At 54.5% G+C, this 20,336-nt stretch overlaps 1 protein-coding gene across 4 annotated transcripts in view; it reads left to right on the top strand.

Moving 5' to 3' along the window:
* The first annotated feature begins 10,772 nt into the window (after window positions 1-10,772).
* GLT1D1 (glycosyltransferase 1 domain containing 1) overlaps window positions 10,773-20,336 on the top strand; it is a 91,132-nt gene continuing 81,568 nt past the window's right edge. Inside the window, exon 1 of one of the 4 annotated variants that reach the window (XM_059408188.1) lies at window positions 10,773-11,208. In XM_059408188.1, coding sequence (XP_059264171.1) covers window positions 10,835-11,208 — 374 coding nt within the window. In that variant the 5' untranslated portion in view covers window positions 10,773-10,834. The remainder of the gene's footprint in view (window positions 11,209-20,336) is intronic. The other 3 variants (XM_059408189.1, XM_059408186.1, XM_059408190.1) reach the window with 3 other exon arrangements.

The raw sequence follows: 20,336 nt of genomic DNA, 5'->3' as shown, positions 1-20,336 counted from the left end.
GAAAGAGCGCGGTGTCGCCGGCTCGGCCGGGTCGCAGCCCGCGGTGACGGGAACGTGGACCGCGGCGGTGCCGCCCCTGCGCGCCGGGACGGTGAGCCGCACCCGTAGCCGGCGCTGCCGCCGGCTCCACGCGCGCCTCCGGGCTGGCGGCCGCACCGCGGGCTTTCCCGGGGTCTCGACGAGGCCGGCTGTCCCCGAGCCAGGCTCAGAGCCCGCGCCTTCCCCAGGGACGGCTTCGCGCTGCCCTTCGCCCGCCAGCTCGGTGTCGCTCCCTGTGCGCGGGGCGGCCGTCGCGGCTGAAGCGCCCGCCCCCATGCCGCTGCCCCTCCGTCTCTCCGCCGCGCCGGCCGCGGCTTCCCCGTGTCCCCCGTCGCCCTCCCCGCTGTCCTGGTCCGCGCGGGTCCTCGCCGCACCGTGGCAGGGCTCTCCCGGGCCGTCGTCTTATTCGGCCCATAGCTCCGCGGCGGTGGCCGGCGCGCGGTGCAGTGACCGTGTCCCTGAGAAGTGGCCGGCGCGCGGTGCAGTGACCGTGTCCCTGAGAAGTGGCCGGAGCGCGGTGCAGTGACGGGGGCCCCGCATGGGAATGCTGGGGCTACTGCGAAACCATTGCTTCTTCCCTCTGTCCTCGAGGCCAGCCGTGACCCGAGGGGTCGGCTTGCCAGGTAGGTAAGAAGTCCTTCCTCCAAGGAGCGCGTGTTCTCCTGTTTATTTTCCTAAACGAGTGACCCATAGACCGATCCCCACCTGGTGGTGGCGGCAGCCCAGCGCGCAGTAGGTACTTAATAGGCATTTAAAGACGGACTCCTGGGATGCCAGAAGAGGACCTTCCCTCCCGGTCCATTGAGGCGCAGATCGTCCTCAGCTGTCAGCTTAGTTGATCCTTCCAGAACAGGGCGGAAGCTTTTCCTGCGTCATTAGGGTGCCCACACGATTTCTTCACAGCAGCACGTTCACGTATGATCCTGTGTTTTGTGAATCGACTTAATATCTGTCTTCAGACCTGGGAGAGCTGTGATTTTGTTTGTCCGTTACTGTGTTCCCATAATCTAGCACAACCCCTGCCGACAGGAACTACATGCGGATTTGAACTGAGTGAATATTTGTTGATTTTTTAAGTGGTAATTTTTATGAGACATAACTGGTGTTTATTTTTTTATTTTTATTTTATTTTTATAACTGATGTTTAAAGCGTACATTGGTTTCCTAATTTAACCGAAGAAAGGCAAACCCTGTAAGATCACACACCTGGTAGGCAGTAGAGCTCAGTCTTAAGTAAAGGGTTTTGCTCAATCCCTGGTACAATGCAGTGCTTCTCCCATGTTCTGGCTGGAACAGGAGACAGAACCTCCACAAGTGTTTGTTAAAAGACTGATGAAACTGACAGTCTGCGGCAAAGTGCAGAGTAAACGGGGTGAAAGTGAAGCGATTTGTTGGTTCGCGCGATGGTTTAGTACGAAGCTCTGTTCAGCGCAGATGGGCCGTCTTGGAGGAGCCCAGAGGAACTCAGTCGGGTTATCTCAGCTGAGGAGTGTAGAGCTAATGGAATGACGTGGGTGTGGCAGTTACGGAGTTAGGGGTGTACCCTGAGGCACCGTGAGCAGTTCCTGGTCCTGGGGTAGGAAGTCCGGTATACATACCCTGCTGTCTCTGACACCATGAAGTCGCAAAATCAGTCCTGGGGGAAGAAATGTTTCGGTTTGGTTGCAGTGTATTTTAAAAACTGCTCTGGGCTTTTGACTTGCTTTTGTAAAGAGAATGTGGAAGGGATTAAGAACCGCTGTGGAGGGGCGCCTGGGTGGCTCCGTGGATTAAAGCCTCTGCCTTCACCTCAGGTCATGATCTTAGGGTCCTGGGATCTAGCCCGCGTCTGGCTCTCCGCTCAGCAGGGAGCCTGCTTCCCCCGCCCGCCCCCGCCTGCCTCTCTACCTACTTGTGATCTGTCAAATAAATAAAATTTTTAAAACAAAACAAAACAGCTGTGGATAGGCACCTGGGTGGCTCAGTTGGTTAAATGACTGCCTTCGGCTTGGGTTGTGACCCTCAAATCCTGGGATCGAGTGCCACATCGGGCTCCCTGCTTGGTGGGGAGTCTACTGCTCCCTCTGATCTCTCTCCTCATTCTCTCTCTCTCACACAAATAATTAAATAAAATCTTAAAAAAAAAAAACAAAAAACGAAAACGTTGTGGGCTTACGACTTGCTTAGGTAGAGAGAATGTGGTGGAGTATCCCTGGGTCAGGTCTGAACCTGAACCTTAGCAAGGGCTGGTAGCTTCTACTTTTGTGCCTCGGAAGCCCTGAACCCCCACATAAAAAGTCCAGGTACCTTGCTGGAGTGACCACGTGTCGAAGAAGAGCCTGCAACTATGTCGAGAGAAGTTCCCCATGACCTCAACCAACCTCCCCGCTGAAGGAAGCCACACGAGTCACCAGCAGCAAGACCAGCAGAAACTGCCCAGCCGAGCCTCCGCCCAGATGGCAGAATACTTGTTATTTTAAACCAGTAAGTTCAGGGCAGGCTTGTTAGGCAGCATCAGATGAAAGCACACCTGTCTTCTCTGGGGGCCATAACCTAACACCAGGTAGCGGCCACTGTCTGATGTGGGCCGTACGGTTTCCAGCTTAAATCCCGCTCACTCTCTGTTGTCTTGCTTTCTTACCGCAGAGAAATTTTCTCTCTCTGCACTGTCTGGTGCGGTAGCCACTAGCCACGTGTGGCCATTTGAACTTAAATTAGTACAAGTTTAATGAAAGGAAAAGTTCTGTGCCTCTATCACAGCAGCTGCATTTCAAGTACCCAATAGCCTCCTGCGACTGGCGGCTACCGTGGTGAACAGCACAGTATAGATCACCCCACTGTTGCAGGAAGTTCCGTCCGACTGTGCTGCCTGCCTTTTACTAACGTGGAGTGCACACCCTCCTCTCTTTCCAAACTGAATCCTGATTTCGCTCGGCTGCCTACTCTCGATTTGTCTCCCCGCGTTGCTCCCCCCAGCTACCCACGCAGCTCAGGAGAAGCTAACTTCATCGGCGTTTCTCGATCTGAATATTCAAGAACAATGCTAGTCTCTCATGCCTCTTCACAGTGTCTGGTTTGGAAACCCAGACTGTAACCATTCAAGACATGACATCCCCCCAGGGCCCGGCAGAGCACAGATGACATGAATTGGCCCAGTCAGGCTAAAAGAAAGGACTCTTGTTCCATGACTGCAAGGGAGACACTCATCCAAACAGGGCATGAGTTCGGAAGCCCAGGGGCCTGATTGCTGCTGGCAGCTGTCTCACAGTCACAAGATGAACCAGTTGAGGATGTGGATGGCGCAGTAGGGAATCAGGGAGAAGTTAGTAAAGATCACTGTGTCGGGTTCTCTGTTAGTTGAAGCCAAAAGCCACGTGTCATGGTTGTATCAAAAAGCAGGAAAATAAGAGAGGGCAGCCTGATTTTTTTCCTCACACTCCAATTTGCTTTTAGAGTTTCTGCCTGGCCCTTGCGATCAGTGTGTTTGGAGCCCCTGTGCTAAGCTCCAACCATGATAACGCTGAAAGCATTGATAGAAGTTGACTCTCACCACCTTACGGTGTATACTTGGAAGATGCCTCTGTTCCTAAAAGCAATCATGGGAGTCTCCTTACAGCTCAAATAAATAAGTAAATGACCTAACTCATACCGCTGGCATCTGGACGATAGGCAGCGTTGTCTTACAAAGTACAGTTTGTGGGCAGTCTTTTCACCTCAGGGGCCTTCTGGGCAAGAGGACCTTACTGCAGGGTCGCTTGTGGCGTGGACCGGAATGCACCGTTTGCTCTGACGCAGGACCCTTCTCCGTCACCACCCTGTCCCTGCTCAGTGCGGAGCCCAGAGGAGATGCTCTCTGATGGAGTGAATTCAGAAACCAGTAGGGACCGAGGACATTTCAGGGGCTGTCGACTTTTTCATGGTATTTCTGCTTCTCATTTCACATCTGCAGGGCTCATCGCTGGCTGTCCCCTACAGCTACGTCTGCTTACTCATAGTTTCTGCTTCCTCAAAACATGGGTTCACAAGTGCCCGTTACGGACGTCCTCTGCCATCTGCGCATCACTCACCAGCCCTCTGCCCACGTCATGACCGCTCAGTGTCCGTACTCGTGGCTGAAGCTTCTGCTTTTCAGCTCCTGCAGTTCTGTCCTAGGGACCGCGGCAGGCCTAGATCATCTCTACGCGCCAGGCCACGGTGTGAGGCCTGAGCTGCATTAGAGGCAGGCCCTCCCCTCAGTCTCTTGACTCTTCAGGTGCGGAGTTGTTATAAGTTCTCTTTATCTCTGGGAGCCCCTGTTGTGACAGTTCTGTCGGCAGAGCACGTAGGTAGAAGCAGAAAACACGAGAAGTATGAACAGTCGGTCTGTGGGACGGAGTCAGGCCTTACTTTCTGGAGCCCAAAACAGAGTCCCATTAACCTGCTGTTGTGTGAATTAACTCGGCTCTCAGAATGACTTGTGTTTTATGTTTGCAGGGGAGGGGAGTGTGGCCCAGAAGATGGGTTTGGGTTTGCGGTTTTCAAACACTCATTTTCTTTGACCCTTGTGCGTAGCACCCTCTGCTTCTTGGGTTCCTTTTCTCCTGGGCTTGGACAGTGAGACATCTGCACCAGGCAGGCCTTCACCGGCAGAAAGGGGGAGGGACGAGAGAGGGCAGGCGATCGAAATGGCACCTTGGCTTCCTTCCGTTTGAAAAAGTGCGAGGCGTGGGGCGGCACCTGCCCGTTCCCTCTCGACTCTCTTCCTCACAGTTCCGGGTAAACGTCTCCGTCTGTGCTGTAGTCCTACGACAGTCGGCCGCTGCAGCCTGTTCGCTTTTGGATTGGGCCTTGCAGAAGAGGTCTGTGGAGGTGAACTCCGAGCGAGCACTAAAGCGTGTGTGAAACGACACAGCGTGTCCGACGCATGGAGAAAAGAAGGGATTATCCAGTGAATTCTGGTGGGGTGAGCCACTGTACGCACGGGAGAAACAGGCTTTGTGTTTCAGACCAGCATAAGTTCCAGATGGGTCAAATATTACCACATGAAAATAAAAAATATCAAAAGCGTGACACGAAACTATTGGCAAATAGAAAACCTCAGGGCAGGAAATGCTTTCCTAAGCCTAACACCAAAGCCATAAGCCATAACAGAAAACATTAATTAATTTGGCTACGTAAAGACTTAAAACTTATTTGCCTAAAAAAGGTTTGGCAGCAAACTTAAAAAATATTTGAAATATGTACGACAAAGTTAATATCTTTGTTTTAGAAGTTCTTAGGACTCTTATGGGAAGTCTTGGGTAAACATCCAGTAAGTAACGCTGGCCAAGTAGATGGGCGTGGTAGAAGAGAGCGCTCCTCTGGTGCTGCTCAGCATTCCTTCTGCCACAGACACGTGCTTTTCGGCTCCTGGGGTGGTGCAGGCAGGCCCGGCTGGCCCCTGAGCTGGCTCTGGTCATGGTCATGTGACCGAAGCCCATCCAGTGGCCAGATACCGTCTGTCGAGTAGAGTACCGTGATTGGCTCAAAGATGGGTCCGTGACACAGTTTGGTCTAATCATAGCCAGTCCCTTGTCTTACTCTGGAGAGCCAGGAATGAACTATTCCTTTTTTTTTTTTTGATTCTGAATTTTGAGCTCATATTTTTAAAGATTTTGTTTATTTATTTGACAGAGAGAGGGAGATCACAAGCAGGCAGAGAGGCAGGCAGAGAGAGGAGGGAAGCAGGCTCCCTGCTGAGCAGAGAGCCCGATGTGGGGCTCGATCCCAGGACCCTGAGATCATGACCTGAGCCGAAGGCAGGGGCTTTAACCCACTGAGCCACCCAGGCGCCCTGAACTGTTCTTTCTGCTCACGTTGTAATTCTAAAGATACAAGCCTAGAGTTGACATGGGCCATCTTGTAAAACTTAGGAATGAAACAACTCAGAAAAAGGTAGGGATGGAGAGAGAAAGACCTTGTTTGAAAAAGGCATATTCTGGGTCCAGGTTCTGCCCATCACCTAAAGTAGCTTTATTTCCTGGACATTTCAGTTGTGAGCCCATGACTTCCTTTCTGGTTAAGCAGTTGTGACTTTCAGTCCTTTGCAAGTGGAGAAGTTCCAGCTAGTGCAAGCAGTCATATACGTGCGATGCGCACACATGGGGGCAGTGTCCTTCGGGGGAAACAAAGCCAAATCACGCCAGTAACGTAAAAATGCAAAAAGAGGGGACACGTCACTTGAACTGAAAAATAGTCCTTGTTGGCAATTGTCGGGCAGTGAAGTGAGCGTACTTGTAAGCGGTCAATGAACTGGTAGATTCCGTATGAGGGTTCTAGCAGTGGGCTGTGCATATCAAAACCACATTTGTCCACACTCTGAATGTGCAGCGCCACTGTTGGGAATTTAGAAATGTGTGCAGAGACTTAGTATAAAATGTTCACGGCAGGGACAACTGGGTGGCTCAGTGGGTTAAACCTCTGCCTTCGGCTCAGGTCATGATCCCAGGGTGCTGGGATCGAGTCCCACATCGGGCTCTCTGCTCAGCAGGGAGCCTGCTTCCCCCATTCTCTCTGCCTGCTGCTCTGTCTACTTGTGCTCTCTCTCTCTGTGTCAAATAAATAAATAAAATCTTAAAAAAAAAATGTTCATGGCTGGGTTACTTAAAATAGCCAAAAGATGGGAAACAGCAAGGCATTGATTATAGTGCATGGGTACACTCAGATGATACCAGATTCTGAGGTGGAAACACATTCAAGATACATCGTGTTCATTTCTACGGTTACAAAACAAATTGCCACAGCTTTGTGGGGCTCAGGCAAGACCGGGGTGTGTCCGCTCACAGCTGTGTGAGCCTCGGGGCGGAGCATGACCGAGTGGTTCCCAGCTCCGGGTCTCAGAGCAGAAGTGAAGGTGCGGGCCGGGCCGAGGCCCCATCTGGACTTCTTTGTGGCTCCTGTGATTGTGGCCGAACATAGCTCTGTGAGGTGGGGAGTAGAGGGGCCGCTTCCTGCTGGCTGGCACCTGGGGCTGCTCTCAGCCGGGAAAGCCCCCCGGCGCTCCATGCACCCGGCCGCCTTTGGCCCCAGTTCTAGCAGCAGAGGCTCCCGGACGGCGGAGGCCAGGAGACATCAAGGAGCTTCCAGCGCCTTTCAGTGACTGGGTAAGACTCACCCTGGACGACCTCCTTATTCTAAGAGCGATGGATTTGGAAATGTAATTTAAAATTCTCTTCACTTCATCGTCTGGACGGGCATTTGATTGAGTACCTGGAAGAAGGCGCCCATCAGGAGGCTGGCGCTCTTGGGGGCATGTTCGAACATTGCCTGCCGCGGGCAGCCCTGTCGGGACCCCTCACTCCTGAGAGCTTTGTCTGTGTCCTTGCTTATAAATAAACGTCTGTCACTTTACTCACCAAAGGAGGAAAAAATGCCTACCGTGATGATTAAGTCTGAAAAGAAGAGCAAATAATAACAATGACAAAAGATCCATATAAAGCATTTTTACTTTTAGTAACAAAGTGACAGACACAAAGCAATGCAAGCTGTCACCGACAAGGTGCTGTGCCCTGGTCTGTAGAGCAGAGCTGAAGGACCGCAGAGGCCGCACTGTCCGCGCCGCTTTGGGAGACGTACACCTTCTCGAATCTCCGTTTCTCCGTCTGTGAAGTGCTGACAGCAGTGGTACCTGCCCCAGGGCTGGAGGGAGGACTCACGGAGGGTTGCCGCAGAGTGCGCAGGACGCCGCCAGCTGCGTGATGGGCGCCGCGGTTCCATCCATCCATCCAGTCTGGAAAAACTCGAGACCAAAGTCTTGAGGGCAGTGGGATTCCGTGTGGTGTTTAAATTCTGTTTTATCTGTATGTGTTAATCATATGTGAGTGTTTAATAAAAATAAATGAAAAAGTAGCACCTGGGGGGCTCAGTCGGTTGAGCGTCTGACTCTTGATTTGGGCTCAGGTCATGATCTCAGAGTGGTGAGATCGAGCCCTGCATCAGGCTCTGTGCTCCGTGGGGAATTGCCTTGAGATTTCCTCTTCCTCCCTCTGCCCCTTCCCCTGGTCATGTACTCGCTCACTCTCTCAAGTTAAATCTTTAAAAAAAAAGAGAGAGAGAGAGAGAGAGAGAGAAGTTTAAAAGAGTAGGTACGGGTCAGCACGTACAACAGGTTGTTCCTGTATCTTCCTTCTAGCCAACCTCTTCTGCGCAACGATGGGACCTTTGTCTCTCGCATTATTAGAACTGTGCTGCACCTTATGGCATGTTGAGAACAGAGGCCAGACACTGGGATGCTGGACTTGGAAGCCTGGGTCCGTTTCTCCTTCACATTCAGGTGGAGATGGTGGAGGCGGCGAAGTGAGCTGCACCAGAGCTGTCAGGCGTCCCGGCCCATTTGGCAGTGATGAGAGCTCTGGGTTGTGAGTTAAGAACCCCGTATGCCCCACATTCAGCACAGCAGTGGGAAGGAAGGCCCGCTTTTTTGCTGAAAGCTCAAAGGGAAAATTGTTTAGTTCTGGTTGACTAGTGACCATGTTCCCTAAGCAAGGCTGGAAGAAACTAGTTACTTTAGACCAACAGCTCGCTCTTGTGTGTGGTCACGTCCGCGTGCTGTCAACGAAGGGCGGAGGAGAGAGTGCGGCAGTTCTGTCTCTGTCTCGTCTCTGTCTCTGCCTCTGTCTCTGCCTCTGCTTCTGTCTCTGTCTCTGTCTTTAGAAAGCGCTCTGCGCCTCTCTCTCTCCTTCACCCTCAGCATGTCTGTAGCTCTCAGCACTATGGTGGGGAAGAGTAATGGTCCAGAGATCGGAATCTGCTAGAAAAAGCAAAGGAGCGTGCGCCACTTGTTAATGTCATGAAGGCAAAAAAAAGGGGAAAAAAAGATGTCAGGTGCTGATTTTTTATCATAAGCCGTTTCTAAATTCAATATGCCCAGGGTGCTCTCCCCTGAAATGCTATCACTTTTATGCCGGGGAGATAATAAGCTTTCATTTTCCGTGGTGCCGTGAACTAGAGAAATAGTCTGAGCAAACACTGTGATGAAAGAAAAAGCAGATTTTGCTTTACATATATTTTAAGACCCTTGTGTTAGAACCATCTAGAGAAATACTGAGATGCTTACAACCTTTTCTGTTCTAGTTGCCACCCACCCCCCGTAATTATTTCCATATTATCCCACAGTAACACATTTGTCTTTGTACCCTTTTCTATTACCTACTTGGGAGAGTCATAAAAGACTTCACCAAAACGAACTAATTAGCTATGATACTATATACTGTCTTTTTTGTCTTATAAATGGGTAAACTGAAGCAATGAATGAATAAAGTAATGGGCCCTCAAAGATCTGTCAGAACCTCTTACCTTACAGAGCAGGTGTATTCCAGAAAAATCCAATAAAAGTGAATTTCTACAGCAAATCCTGTTGCAGTGCTGACTTCCGTTAAAGCATCAGGACTGCATTATCATAGGAATAAAATTTCACAGCAGTGCCTTATTCGGGGAGGTCCCTCCACAAACATCTACTGAGTGCCTTCTCTCCACAACCTCTTCCCAAGGCCCTGGAAGTTGGAGCCCATGTGAAGACCCAGGCGGAGGGAAGGGCTGGCTGCTGCCGGTTACGCAGAATGGGACCGTCTGGGGTCAGAGAGCCCCGGCTGTAGAAGTGGGGAAGAAGTAGTCCCCTGTGTGGGAGGCCGGGCCTTCACACACACACTCACTTCTGAAATGGGCCAATTAGTGAGTAGAGTGGTTGGCTCGAAGAAGAGATGTCCACGTCCAAATCCCTAGAACCGTGTTCTCAGTGACTGCCACTTGCCCCGGGGCGGCAGTGCGCCCAGCTGACAGACTGTAGCGCCTGGCTGTGGGGACGGAAGATGTGGTCACGTACACCTTAAGAGAAAGGCCTTGGCTGTGTCACATGCCAGGAAGAGCTCTTCAGTGCACCATTTTGGGTGCACCCTTGTGCCGGGCCTTGCTCCTTGCCTGGAATGTGAACGTGATGGCTGGGACTGCGGCAGGCATGCTGCGCCTCATGGCTGTGTTGAGAACAGAGGCCAGACACTGGGATGCTGGACTTAGAAGCCTGGGTCCATAGTGACCGTGCAGCCAGACATAAACGTCAGTTTCTCCTTCACATTCAGTTGGAGATGGTGGAGGCGGCGAAGTGAGCCCGTCAGCGCTGTGGTGCACTGAAGAGTCCAGGCCCGGGCTGTTAGACTGAACGGGAGGCCCCCAGACTGATGGGGCTCTAACACTGGGTGCTGCTGTACTCAGGCAGAGAAAGAACTCTGCCAGTGCCTCAAGGTGACGGTTAGGAAGTTGACATGTCAGCACAACCAATCACAAACAGCCGACCCGGCTTTCAGCGGGAGCCACCTAAATAACACACTTTTTTTGCTCTGGCATCTTTTGTGTGAAGGCCCTTCCTCTACCTGCCCCCTCTCCTGCCAACCGTTTCCAGTTTAGTACTGCTCCACGGGAGTCAACTTGGACTCAGACAAACTTAGGAATCTTCATAGGCCCCGTGTATCTTTTCGCAAATGTAGAGTGGACAGCTCCTCCTCCGATCCAGCTTGTGCATTGTGGAAATGCTGACTTAAGTTGGACACATCTCTGGTTTTTCAAGACCCTGGTCCTGATACCTGGGGGGCAGACTCTGACCACCCTGGTGTGAATGGAAGGCCATCGGTGGTTCCCGAGGGGGGCCTCTGCAGTCACCCCTGCTGCTGGTCCCTGTGGGAGGGGACCCAAATTACCTTTGGCGCTAGTCCCCGTGGGAGTGGAGCTACGGCCTGGTCCCCATGGGAGTGGACCCACCCTCTCCCTTGGAGCCTTGAGAGTCCACCAGTGATCTCTTCTGGCTCCCATGGGCGGGAACCCCGGGAACCCTGGTGCTGATCCCGTGGGAGCTGTCTCGCGTCTCCTCCTGCCCCCAGCTCCCCACGCGCCGGAACCCCGTTCCAGAACCAGCGAGTGCGGGCGCGGCCTTGGGAGCGGCGGGCGGGACCGACCCAGTGCCACCGCCCGCCGCTGCCCAGGCTCCCGCCCCGTCCCCTTCTCAGGCTCCTCCGTGTCCCCGCCCCTCCCCCTCGGTCCGCGCTCCCGCCCCCGGGCCTGGTCGGCGGCGGCCGCGGGCAGTCCATGGCTGGGCCCTGGCGGGGACAGCGGCGGCATGCGGCTCCTGTTCCTGGCGGTGCTGCGGCGGCACACGGGCAACGCCGTCACGGCGGAGCGCATCCGGTAGGTGCAGGCGCCGGCCGAGCATCCGCGATGTGAGCGCGGGGTATCTGGGGGGGCCACCCGGCCGCCGGGACCGCGCGCCCAAACGGACGGGCTGGCGCGCAGGGGCCTGTGCGCGCGCGGAAAGGCAGCAGCAGGGCCTGAGGCCCGCGGGGGCGCGGGGAGGTGGGGACGGTGGGAGCGCAGGACCCAGCCCCAGGCCGGTGCCCTGGCCCCGCCTGGATGCGGCTGTCCTCATGCGCCCCCACCAGCCCCTGGGGTTGTTTGGGGGGGGCGGTGGGGAACCCCGCTTAGGAACCGGCACGGGGGCAGGAGCACGGGGGCAGGAGCAGGGGGGCAGGACGGTGGAGAGAAAGCGCTCCAGGGGCTGCTGGGCTGCTCTGTGCGCGCCCGTCTTTTACACCTGTGGTCACCGGTGCTCTCTGTATGAGGAGCCCCCTAGGCTTGGGGACTCAGCATGGAGAACCGAGGTCAGGTCTGTGTGCCGCTTGCATTGCCGTGGGGCGGAGAGAGCAAGAATGCAGGGATGTCTGCTGTGACACAGGCCGTGTGCATGACTTAACCAGGTTAGGGGCTGTTTGGGGTAAGAGCTCCGGGGAGGCCTCCCTAATTAAGTGACATTTGCCTGGAATCCTGAGTGCAAAGGAGGGTCCCATTAAGCTGAGGGGCCGGGGAGGGTTTCCAGGCCCAGCGGGCATCAAACAGGCCAGCGCTCCCTCCTCCTCCAGGTGGGCCCTGCTCTCCGGGGGCCCCCCCTCGGCTCCCAGCATTCCGTGTCCCATCCTCCTCGTCCTTCTCAGCACTTGGGCTGCAGCAGTCCCGTCAAATGCTTAGTTGTGTTCTTTTTGTCTGCTCTCTGCTACGGAAGCCCCTCAGGGCAGGCCTGGAGCAGATTGGTGCCTAAAGCTTAATGGAGAGTTTTGTTTTGTTTTTAACTGACTTGCTTCATGAAATTTCTCAACTTACTTCCCCTCTCTTGGTCTGCTTCCCTATCATTAAAATGAGTGATTGGGGCAAAGCCTTTAATGTCCCTTCCCACTAAAGGATGTTACAGTTCTCCAGATCGTATGTGGCAATGACTGTTAGAGGATAAATTAGTTTTCAGAGGTTTGCAATTAGGATTTCACAATGAGGATTTTCATCATACAGGTTTATCTTCACTTTAATTGCAGTGCCCCTGCTTTTTCTCATAGGCTCACAGAGGGAGGAGGTGCCCTGTGGCCTCTGCTCTGAGGAAAACATTTCAGCAGGGAGAGCGCTGTGGGAGTCCACAGAATTAAAGGAGGCAGTTTCAGGCGGTGATGAGTGCCAGTTAAGGCACTCCCAGTCTGGGAGGATGGTTCTGGAGCGGGGACAAGCCAGAGTGCAGGTTCTGAGGCCAGACCGAGGTTGGCAAGCCCAAGAACCAGAAGGCCAAGCTGTCTGGAATCTAGCGCGTCTGGGGGGCCAGTGCTGGGAAGGGGGAGGGTCAGAGAGAGACCCTACGTCCCGTTAGAGAAAGCAACTCTTTAATGTTTTGCTCTGGATGTGAACTGTACGTACAAACCCCAATATTCCAAAGGTCCCCCGGCGGCCCGCACCAGAGGGCCATTAGGAGTAGGCAACATGGCCGTGGGGACTGTGCAGGCCCCTTGTGCTGCTTGTCCTTTGTCTTCCTGACTACGCCCAAAGCTTGACAACAAGGGCTCTTTGTGCTCTGGTCGCTTCAGAGCCAGCCTTGTCCCCCTTTCGCTCTGGAGGTTATGCAGAAAAGGAAGACTCCAGGGTTGCCAAAGACATCTTAGGGCCTGTGAAAACCGAGGCGCTTTGAGGAAAGAATGCCAGCTGTCCTGGAACAGGAGGGGAACGGAGGTTCCCTTGGTGACAGACGTTCTCCTGGAGCTAGAGCATCCACACACCTGTTCCCTGCCCAAGACCCCTCTGGCCTTCAAGTGACCCCAGGCCGTGGGGCAGGGAGCCCCCCAAGTGAAGAAGATTGGGCTTCCCTTCAGTACAGCAGAAGAGGGGGTGTGAGTTAGATAATACTGGGTTTTCAAAAAGAAGAAATGGGGGCTCCTGGGTGGCTCCTTTGGTTAAGTGTCTGCCATTGGCTCAGATCATGATCTGAGGGTCCTGAGATCAAGTCCCGAATTGGGCTCCCTGCTCAGCGGGAAGTCTGCCTCTCCCTCTCCCTCTCCCCCTGCTTGTGCTCTCTGGCTCTCTTGCTCTCTGTCGATACATAAATAAAATCTTTAAAATAAAATTAAAAAAATAGATGAAGCAGGTCCATCCTTGGGTATCTGTTTATAGATGTAAACTAAGACCCAGTCCAGAAACAGCATTGCAGAATTGTGACGAGTACGCCGACAGGGAGGTCCAGGGGCTCTGGGAGCATGTAGGCAGGGGGCCCATCCCAGGCAAGAGGCGGGCAGAGACCTTTGGGCATCACAAACCAAGGAAAGTGCGAGCTTCGGAGTACAGCTTCCTGCCTTCACACGCGGGCCCCCAGCAGCTGAGGTGAAGCCAGGCTCTGTAAACGCTCGGCAGCTCAGTGTTCTTATCCGTGAGGAGGGGACACCGCTGGGATCTGCCTCACAGGTTTGTTAGAAAAATCAAACATGCGTTCCTACATTTTCAGTGTTTTACAGCAGGGCTGGGTACCTAGTGTGCACTCGGTAAACATGAGTGTTTCGTGCTACCCCGGCTTTTCACTGGCCAGGCGGGCGCGGGTTGGTGTGGAGGGCGGCTGGGTGTCTTGGGTGAAGGGGCAGCAGGTGGGGTCAAGTGGGGAGCAGATCCTTCCAGGCCCGGCTTGTGCAGCGTTAGCAGTGTCTGGTGCACTGGATGAGTGACTCCGTGGGGTCCGAGACTGGAAGGATGTACGGAGGCAGGAGGAATGATTTTGCCCCTGGGGTACACTGGGCAGTGTCAGGAGACAGTTTTGGTTGTCACACTGGGCGTGAGGGGCCCCTGGCATCTCTTGGGTAGAGGTCGGGGGTGCCAGTAGACCCCTGACAGTGCCCAGGATGGCCCCCACGGTGGAGACTGATGCAGCCTGAAATGTCAGTTCTGCTGAGACAAACCCCGCTCTGGGTGCGGTGCGTAGACGTGGCTGGAGACGTGGGCAGGAGCCCTGTCATCTGGGACCTACGGTTTGGTGCCACGAACAGAATTAAGCCACCAAAAGCGATCTAGTTTTCAAGAGGGCCCTTTGAGCTGTGTTTTGAAGGGTGGACTGCGGGGACAGAGGAGGGAGCGTTTGGGCCTGACAAGTGCAGAAGTACGGCAGGCAGGGCTTGGCTGTTGAATGGAGAGTGACAGAACCACAGCAATTTAGTAGAGTTCGATGCCCTTTATTCAAGGGAGAGTGGCCTGTGGGTCAGGGCTGCCCTGCCTCACAGCCGGCTTGCACTTCCGAGGGATCTGGGGCTGGAGCGACTTTCATGGAACCTTCGAAGTGCCACAGCAGGGACGGGCCTGGCTGACTGGGAGGCCGGGGGGTCCTCGAAAGCTAGCAGGTCCCACCTGTGAGGGGCCAGTGAGCTGGCTAACCGTGTGTCAGGGATAGGAGTGTAAGGAGTATGTGTTAGGGATGCATTTCCTGGCCGACCGCGGCTCAGGTTAGGGACGTGGGCCAGGCCACTGGGCAGCCTCTGTTTATTTCGTGGGTCCTGCCAGATGAAGTGTTTTAGCTGGTGTCGACGAGAGCTGGGAAGATTGGTCTGTGTGGGGATCGGGAAGCAGAGAGTGACTGTTTGAGTGTCTGGGTGGCACCTGGCCCTTTTGCAAACCCGTGTGCCGCGTGAGAAGGTCCCGTCACTTCGTGTCCGACTCAGCGGGCCTTAGTGAGCATTTTCGGATGCCCTCATCGGGCACCTCCTTCTGGAGTGGTTTCCGAAGCCCTGTGAGCGTTAGAGCGTTCGTTCTTTAGCATGGAACATTCAGGAGTAATTACCAGTGCGGAGGGCCTTTGGTTTGCTGGGATGGTTAAGGCAGCCCCTGTGTGAACACGACGTCCGGGGGCCCACTGTGTCCCCACTGTGACGCCAACCTCCACAGCCCGGGTGGCTGGTCTGGCTCTCAGTGCAGTCCAGCGAGGGCACCAGGGCTTCCCTGTCCCCTCTGACCCCCTGAAGCTGCGACCATTTTCCAGAAGAGCCTGACCATGAGCCTGACAAGGCCTCTCCATCAGGCAGATGGGTTCAGGTCAGTCCCTAACAAAGAAGGTCATAAGGGAAAGCTGCTTTGAAGTTAAAAATCGGGTCAGGAACATAGGGAACAAAGTTGTCCAGAGAACAAAGTTCATTTCATGGGAGACGGAGAAGTAAATTGCATAAGTAATGGATACGAAAAGCAAATATTTACACAGTTGTTTCCGTGAAAGAGCGGTGGACCCACAGTTAGAAAGGGTGTAGAACCCGAGTGCGAGGCTGGTCCTCAGAACCCTGGAAATGATCATGGCTGGGCCAAGCTGGGCCTGAGGGCCAGCCAAGGCAGTGCCTGTGCCATGAGAAGAATCTGGAGGACAGGGTGATGCCCTGGGGCGCTGGACAGTGTGTCCCCATTCCCCACGGCAGTGGAAGAGCTGGGCGGCCGGACAGGGACCCAAAGATACCCAGTCTCTGGCCACCTCCAGCAAAGGGATTCTGACCCCTGTCCTACACCAAGCTGTCGGATGCTGGCCAGAGTCCCGGGAGCCAGCCCTGGGGTTTGGTCTGCAGAGCTCCTCAGGGCACAGGGAAGGGCAGAAGGTTCAGGTTGTTCTGGTCCAGAGGAGGGCATCCTGGGGGTCAGTGCGGCCCACAGATGCTTGTGCTGGCGTCCGGATGAATGTGGGGAGCTGCCCTTCGAGCCGTGGGTGGTGCAGGCTCTTTCTCTTCCTCCCCGTGGAGCAGATGCGGAAGACTGGCAGCTGCATTAGAGAATAGAAGCCAACAGAAACTGTGCAGAAAGGCGCCATCGGAGGGAGCGGGGGAAGAGGAAGCGCAGACACAGCCCGCACCCAGGGCAGGACTGACTCCCATCTGCCGCTCCCTGCTCTCAGTAGCTCGGGATGCTGCCGTGATTGCCCAGCTTTAGGGGAAGAAGAAAAGCCTGAAGGCAAGTTTTCTCGTCTTCCAGCTTTGCTCTAGCGGATGCCACGGAAACTGCGGCGTGTGTAAAGTCAATAGGAAAAGGCTTTATGCTTGTTCCTCTTGAAGTAATAGTTCTTGAAAAGTCACTTAATATTTTCATTAAGCAAATATTTATTAGTGACCATCTCTAATAGGCACAGTGCCCGCGGGTGCCTTCTGCCTCCCGAGCACACGGCCATTTGGCCACAGAGCTCTTAGCAGCTCAGGGCTCTGCAGGTGACTGTACAGAAGGTTCTAGCATTCCCGCGTGGCAGACAGACACACACTGGCAGAAACGACCCAGCTCCCTGGTGATCAGGGCAGCGGGGAGAGCAGGGTGATAAAGGAGCAGGCGTTCCGGACGGTCCGGGGCGCTCCCCTGAGAAGTAGTGCTCCTTTCTCCTACAGTTTGCTTTTTTGATATAGAGTTCACAAAAAATTCACAGTTTCAAGGTGCACAATTCAGTGGTTGTCTGTCTGTTCGTAAAGTCGCACAGTTATCACCCTCTCTAACTCCAGAACGTTTGTCTCACAGGATGCCCCAGCCCCACCAGTCTCCACTGCCCTGTCCCGCTTCTCCGCGCTCCATCGGCGTGACTCTGTCTCTGTGCACGCTCCTGTAAATGGAATCACACGCAGAGTTGTCCTTTCCACAGACTGTATACAGGTCACTGCCGGGCCCCTGATAGCTGCCGAGTCATGCCAGGGGCGGACACCATGTTGTGTTTGTCCCATCCTCGACTCTGGGGTGAAGGACTCTTGGGGCTGCTTCCTCTGGGAAGCGGAGCCAGTAGCGCACACATTGACGTATGAGCTAGATGGTGAGTAGTCCGTACGCCGGAGCCCTGCAGTGAGCAAGGTGAGGGCGCAGCGCTGGGCATGGCCTTCCTGGCCATGTAAATCATGTGTGTGGAGGCCTACAGGGGGGAGAGGCCGAGGCGCCTGAGTGTGGCAAGAGAGAGCAGCAGGCCTGGCAGCCGGAGCCACAGCGAGGGTTCCGGACACAGAGCGCTCCCAGGACCACAGGATTGGGAGAGAAGAGAGCTGGTTCTGCGGCCCAGTGAGCACCCAGCCCCGTGCGCATGGAGTGCAGCCACACTCCCGCAGGCGGCTGTGCTCTGTGAGCATGCCCGGGTGCCCATCCCGCCCAGGGCAGCGTGACCACAGGTGGGGGAGCTCCGTGTCAGAGCCAGGGCTGCTCTGGGCAGACACAGGGGCTGGGAAACAGGTGGCACTGGCTCTCGGGGAGTCAAGGGAGGGGCACGTTCAACTGCCAAGGGCAGGTAGCCGCCCCCAGTGCTGGGAGGGGTCCCTGCAGTCCTCGGCCTGGGCCGCAGCCCTCCCTCCCCATCGCACTCGCCTGTGTCACTTCCACCAGGAAGTGGGTGGCTGGAGCATCCTGGGCTTGCCTTGCCAGATGTGCCATGCGCTTAGGGCACGACAGAGGCCAGTGGAGAGGAGAGGTTAGGGCATTGACGAGAAACTCACTAGAAAGACGGGAAAAGGAAAGTTTGTGGGATTGCAGGAGACGCAGGATGGGCTGCCGGTGGCAGGCGTGGAGGCCAGGGTCTGGAGGTCTGTGAGGTGAGAGGTCTTTCGTGGCTGGAGTGATTGGGAGCCTGGCGGACAGATAAGACCGTGGTCAGAGCGTGGAGGACTTTACGGAGAGCTGGCTCCGCTCGCCGCCGGCTGTATATCAGACACCAGTAAAAGCTCTGAGCTGCTTGTCTACAGCCGTTATCAGAGATTTTCAGCTTTCAGCAAGTGGAAACCCAACCCCAGCTGCCTGGACAATAGAGGGAATTTAGCAGCTTATCCTGTAAAAGGTGTGCAGGTGAGGCAGGCTTCAGGCTTGACTTCGCAGCTGAGATGCTAAAGGCAAGAGTCTGCATCTTGCCCCTTCTTGGGTCCACTTGCCATACTTGCTAGGTTTTCCGGGCCCGCATCTCCCACATCAGCTTCGAAAGAAGGAGGGTCTGAGTCTCTGCAGGTGCAAGTGCGTGCCCCCAAGTTCTAGAGTCACACGTCTTTCATGGGAGCTCGGCCAGCGGGGGGCTGTCATGGCCGCGAGGCTGCAGGAGCACTCTGTGGTGGGAGCACGGTCATCTGGGGGCTGTGATGACCGCGAGGCAGCCGGATTACTCTGTGGTGGGCGCGTGGCCAGCCGGGAGGTGTGATGACATGAGGCAGCAGGAACACTGGTGGTGTGTGCTCAGCCGGCGGGGGGCTGTGATGACCCTGAGGTCTCCGTGGTGGGAGCACGGCCAGCAGGGGCGCTGTGGTGAGCAAGCCCGGGCATCCCAGTCAGATGGGTAACAGGGACTTCTAACGTTTTGGGAAGACGGACATGGGAATGTCCACTCTGGAAGACATAATATGTGGCAGGTGTGAGAGCTTCACTAGTTCTCATCAAGGAGAGGGGAAAGCAGAGGTCCGTGAACTTTGAAGGTTTAAGGGGATAAGAAATGTTGGCACTGAAGGAGCAAGAAATACCTTTGGGAGCCTTAAAATTGGGGAGTTTTCCATAGAATTTCAAATGCTAATCCTCTCGGTAAAAATGGCAGAACTGGCGATGGTGAGAGCATCTGCCTAGCACTGATGGAAGCAGTGTGATCGTCCTTGTCAGTTTGCATATTCTGGTGGTCACCTTAGATAGAGCACAAAGAAATGGAGGAAATTAATTGTTATAATATATTCTCTTGAACTCAGTATTTCTGAATATGTCAACATGTCATCACTACAGAAATTATTAATTAGCTGTGTAGAAATTATTTTACACCTAGCGCATCTCTACTCGGGCACTTAGCATCTCTATTCAGGCCTTTAGCACATCTCTCTATAGGCTAGCCCACAAAGCTTCATGGTTTTCACTAGCCTCTCCCACTCCCTCCATTCATTAAAACTTCATCAGTCCCATCTCAGCAGACGTTGGGGCTTGGGACACTTCCTGATCTGGACATTTTGCCTGTTTTCTTATGGGCCTTTTTATTCTTTTAAAAAATACTGGCTTCACCACAGTAATCTCTTGAGCAGCAGAATCCCATTAAAATCCCATTTTAAAAGTAGATACACTTTACAGTTTGCAAAACGCATTGACAGCATTATTCGAAGTAACATGCTGTCCTGCAAATGTGTTGTTGTCTCACTCAGTCCGCAGAAGGTTGCACGGGGCAGCATCCAGTCTAGTTCACCATGCCGGCTGGAGCCTGCAAGTTTGAGCAGGCCGCCATACAAGGGCTTCCGTCCTCATGAACACCCTCAGCATTCCCAGACCAGCATCAGTTCTTTTACACATCACAAGTTCTTGCAGTACTGTCCAGAGAGCACCATTTTATTCCAGCCCCGCTGCCTTTCCCCTAACCAGAAACGGCACATCCCTGCTTCTCCCCTGTAGGTGCTGCGTCACTGGAACAGGTCAGGGACTCATGCTGTAGAGGCCTGCGGGGTGGGACAGGCCTGAGGAGTCCTAGGGGCCCTGCTCCCATCTCAGGGTCACACAGGGGCCCATGGAGATGGAACGGAAGGCAGTTGGTGTTGCCTGCCCTAAGTTCCTCCTGCATTTTTTTGTAATTCAGACAGCATCATTTATGCAGATTTGCCTAAGTTAAACACACAAATGATCAAGGTTCTCTCTTCCCTCAGTTAAAGAGGATGGTTTTCAGCCAAGTAGAAGCAGCAGCTAAGTCCTATTGAATCTGGAGTCGGGCATGTGCAAAAGGTTCCCCTCTCCTAGAACCACCAAACAAATGCTTAAAAATCTCTTCATTTGTTAGAGAGGCCTTCCTTCTCAAAACAGCCTTCGGTTGGGGCGCCTGGGTGGCTCAGTCGGGTAAGCGTCTGCCTTCAGCTTAGTCCTGGGACTGAGCCCTGCAGCTGCTGCGCCCTGCTCAGGGTCTGCTTCCCCTCCGCTCCAGCTGCCGCGCCCTGCTCAGGGTCTGCTTCCCCTCCGCTCCAGCTGCCGCGCCCTGCCCAGGGTCTGCTTCCCCTCCGCTCCAGCTGCCGCGCCCTGCTCAGGGTCTGCTTCCCCTCCGCTCC

Source organism: Mustela nigripes, chromosome 8 (genome assembly GCF_022355385.1).
Source record: "Mustela nigripes isolate SB6536 chromosome 8, MUSNIG.SB6536, whole genome shotgun sequence".
In the NCBI taxonomy this organism is placed as follows: Eukaryota; Metazoa; Chordata; class Mammalia; order Carnivora; family Mustelidae; genus Mustela; species Mustela nigripes.
This window is presented reverse-complemented; position numbering and strand designations above follow the sequence as displayed.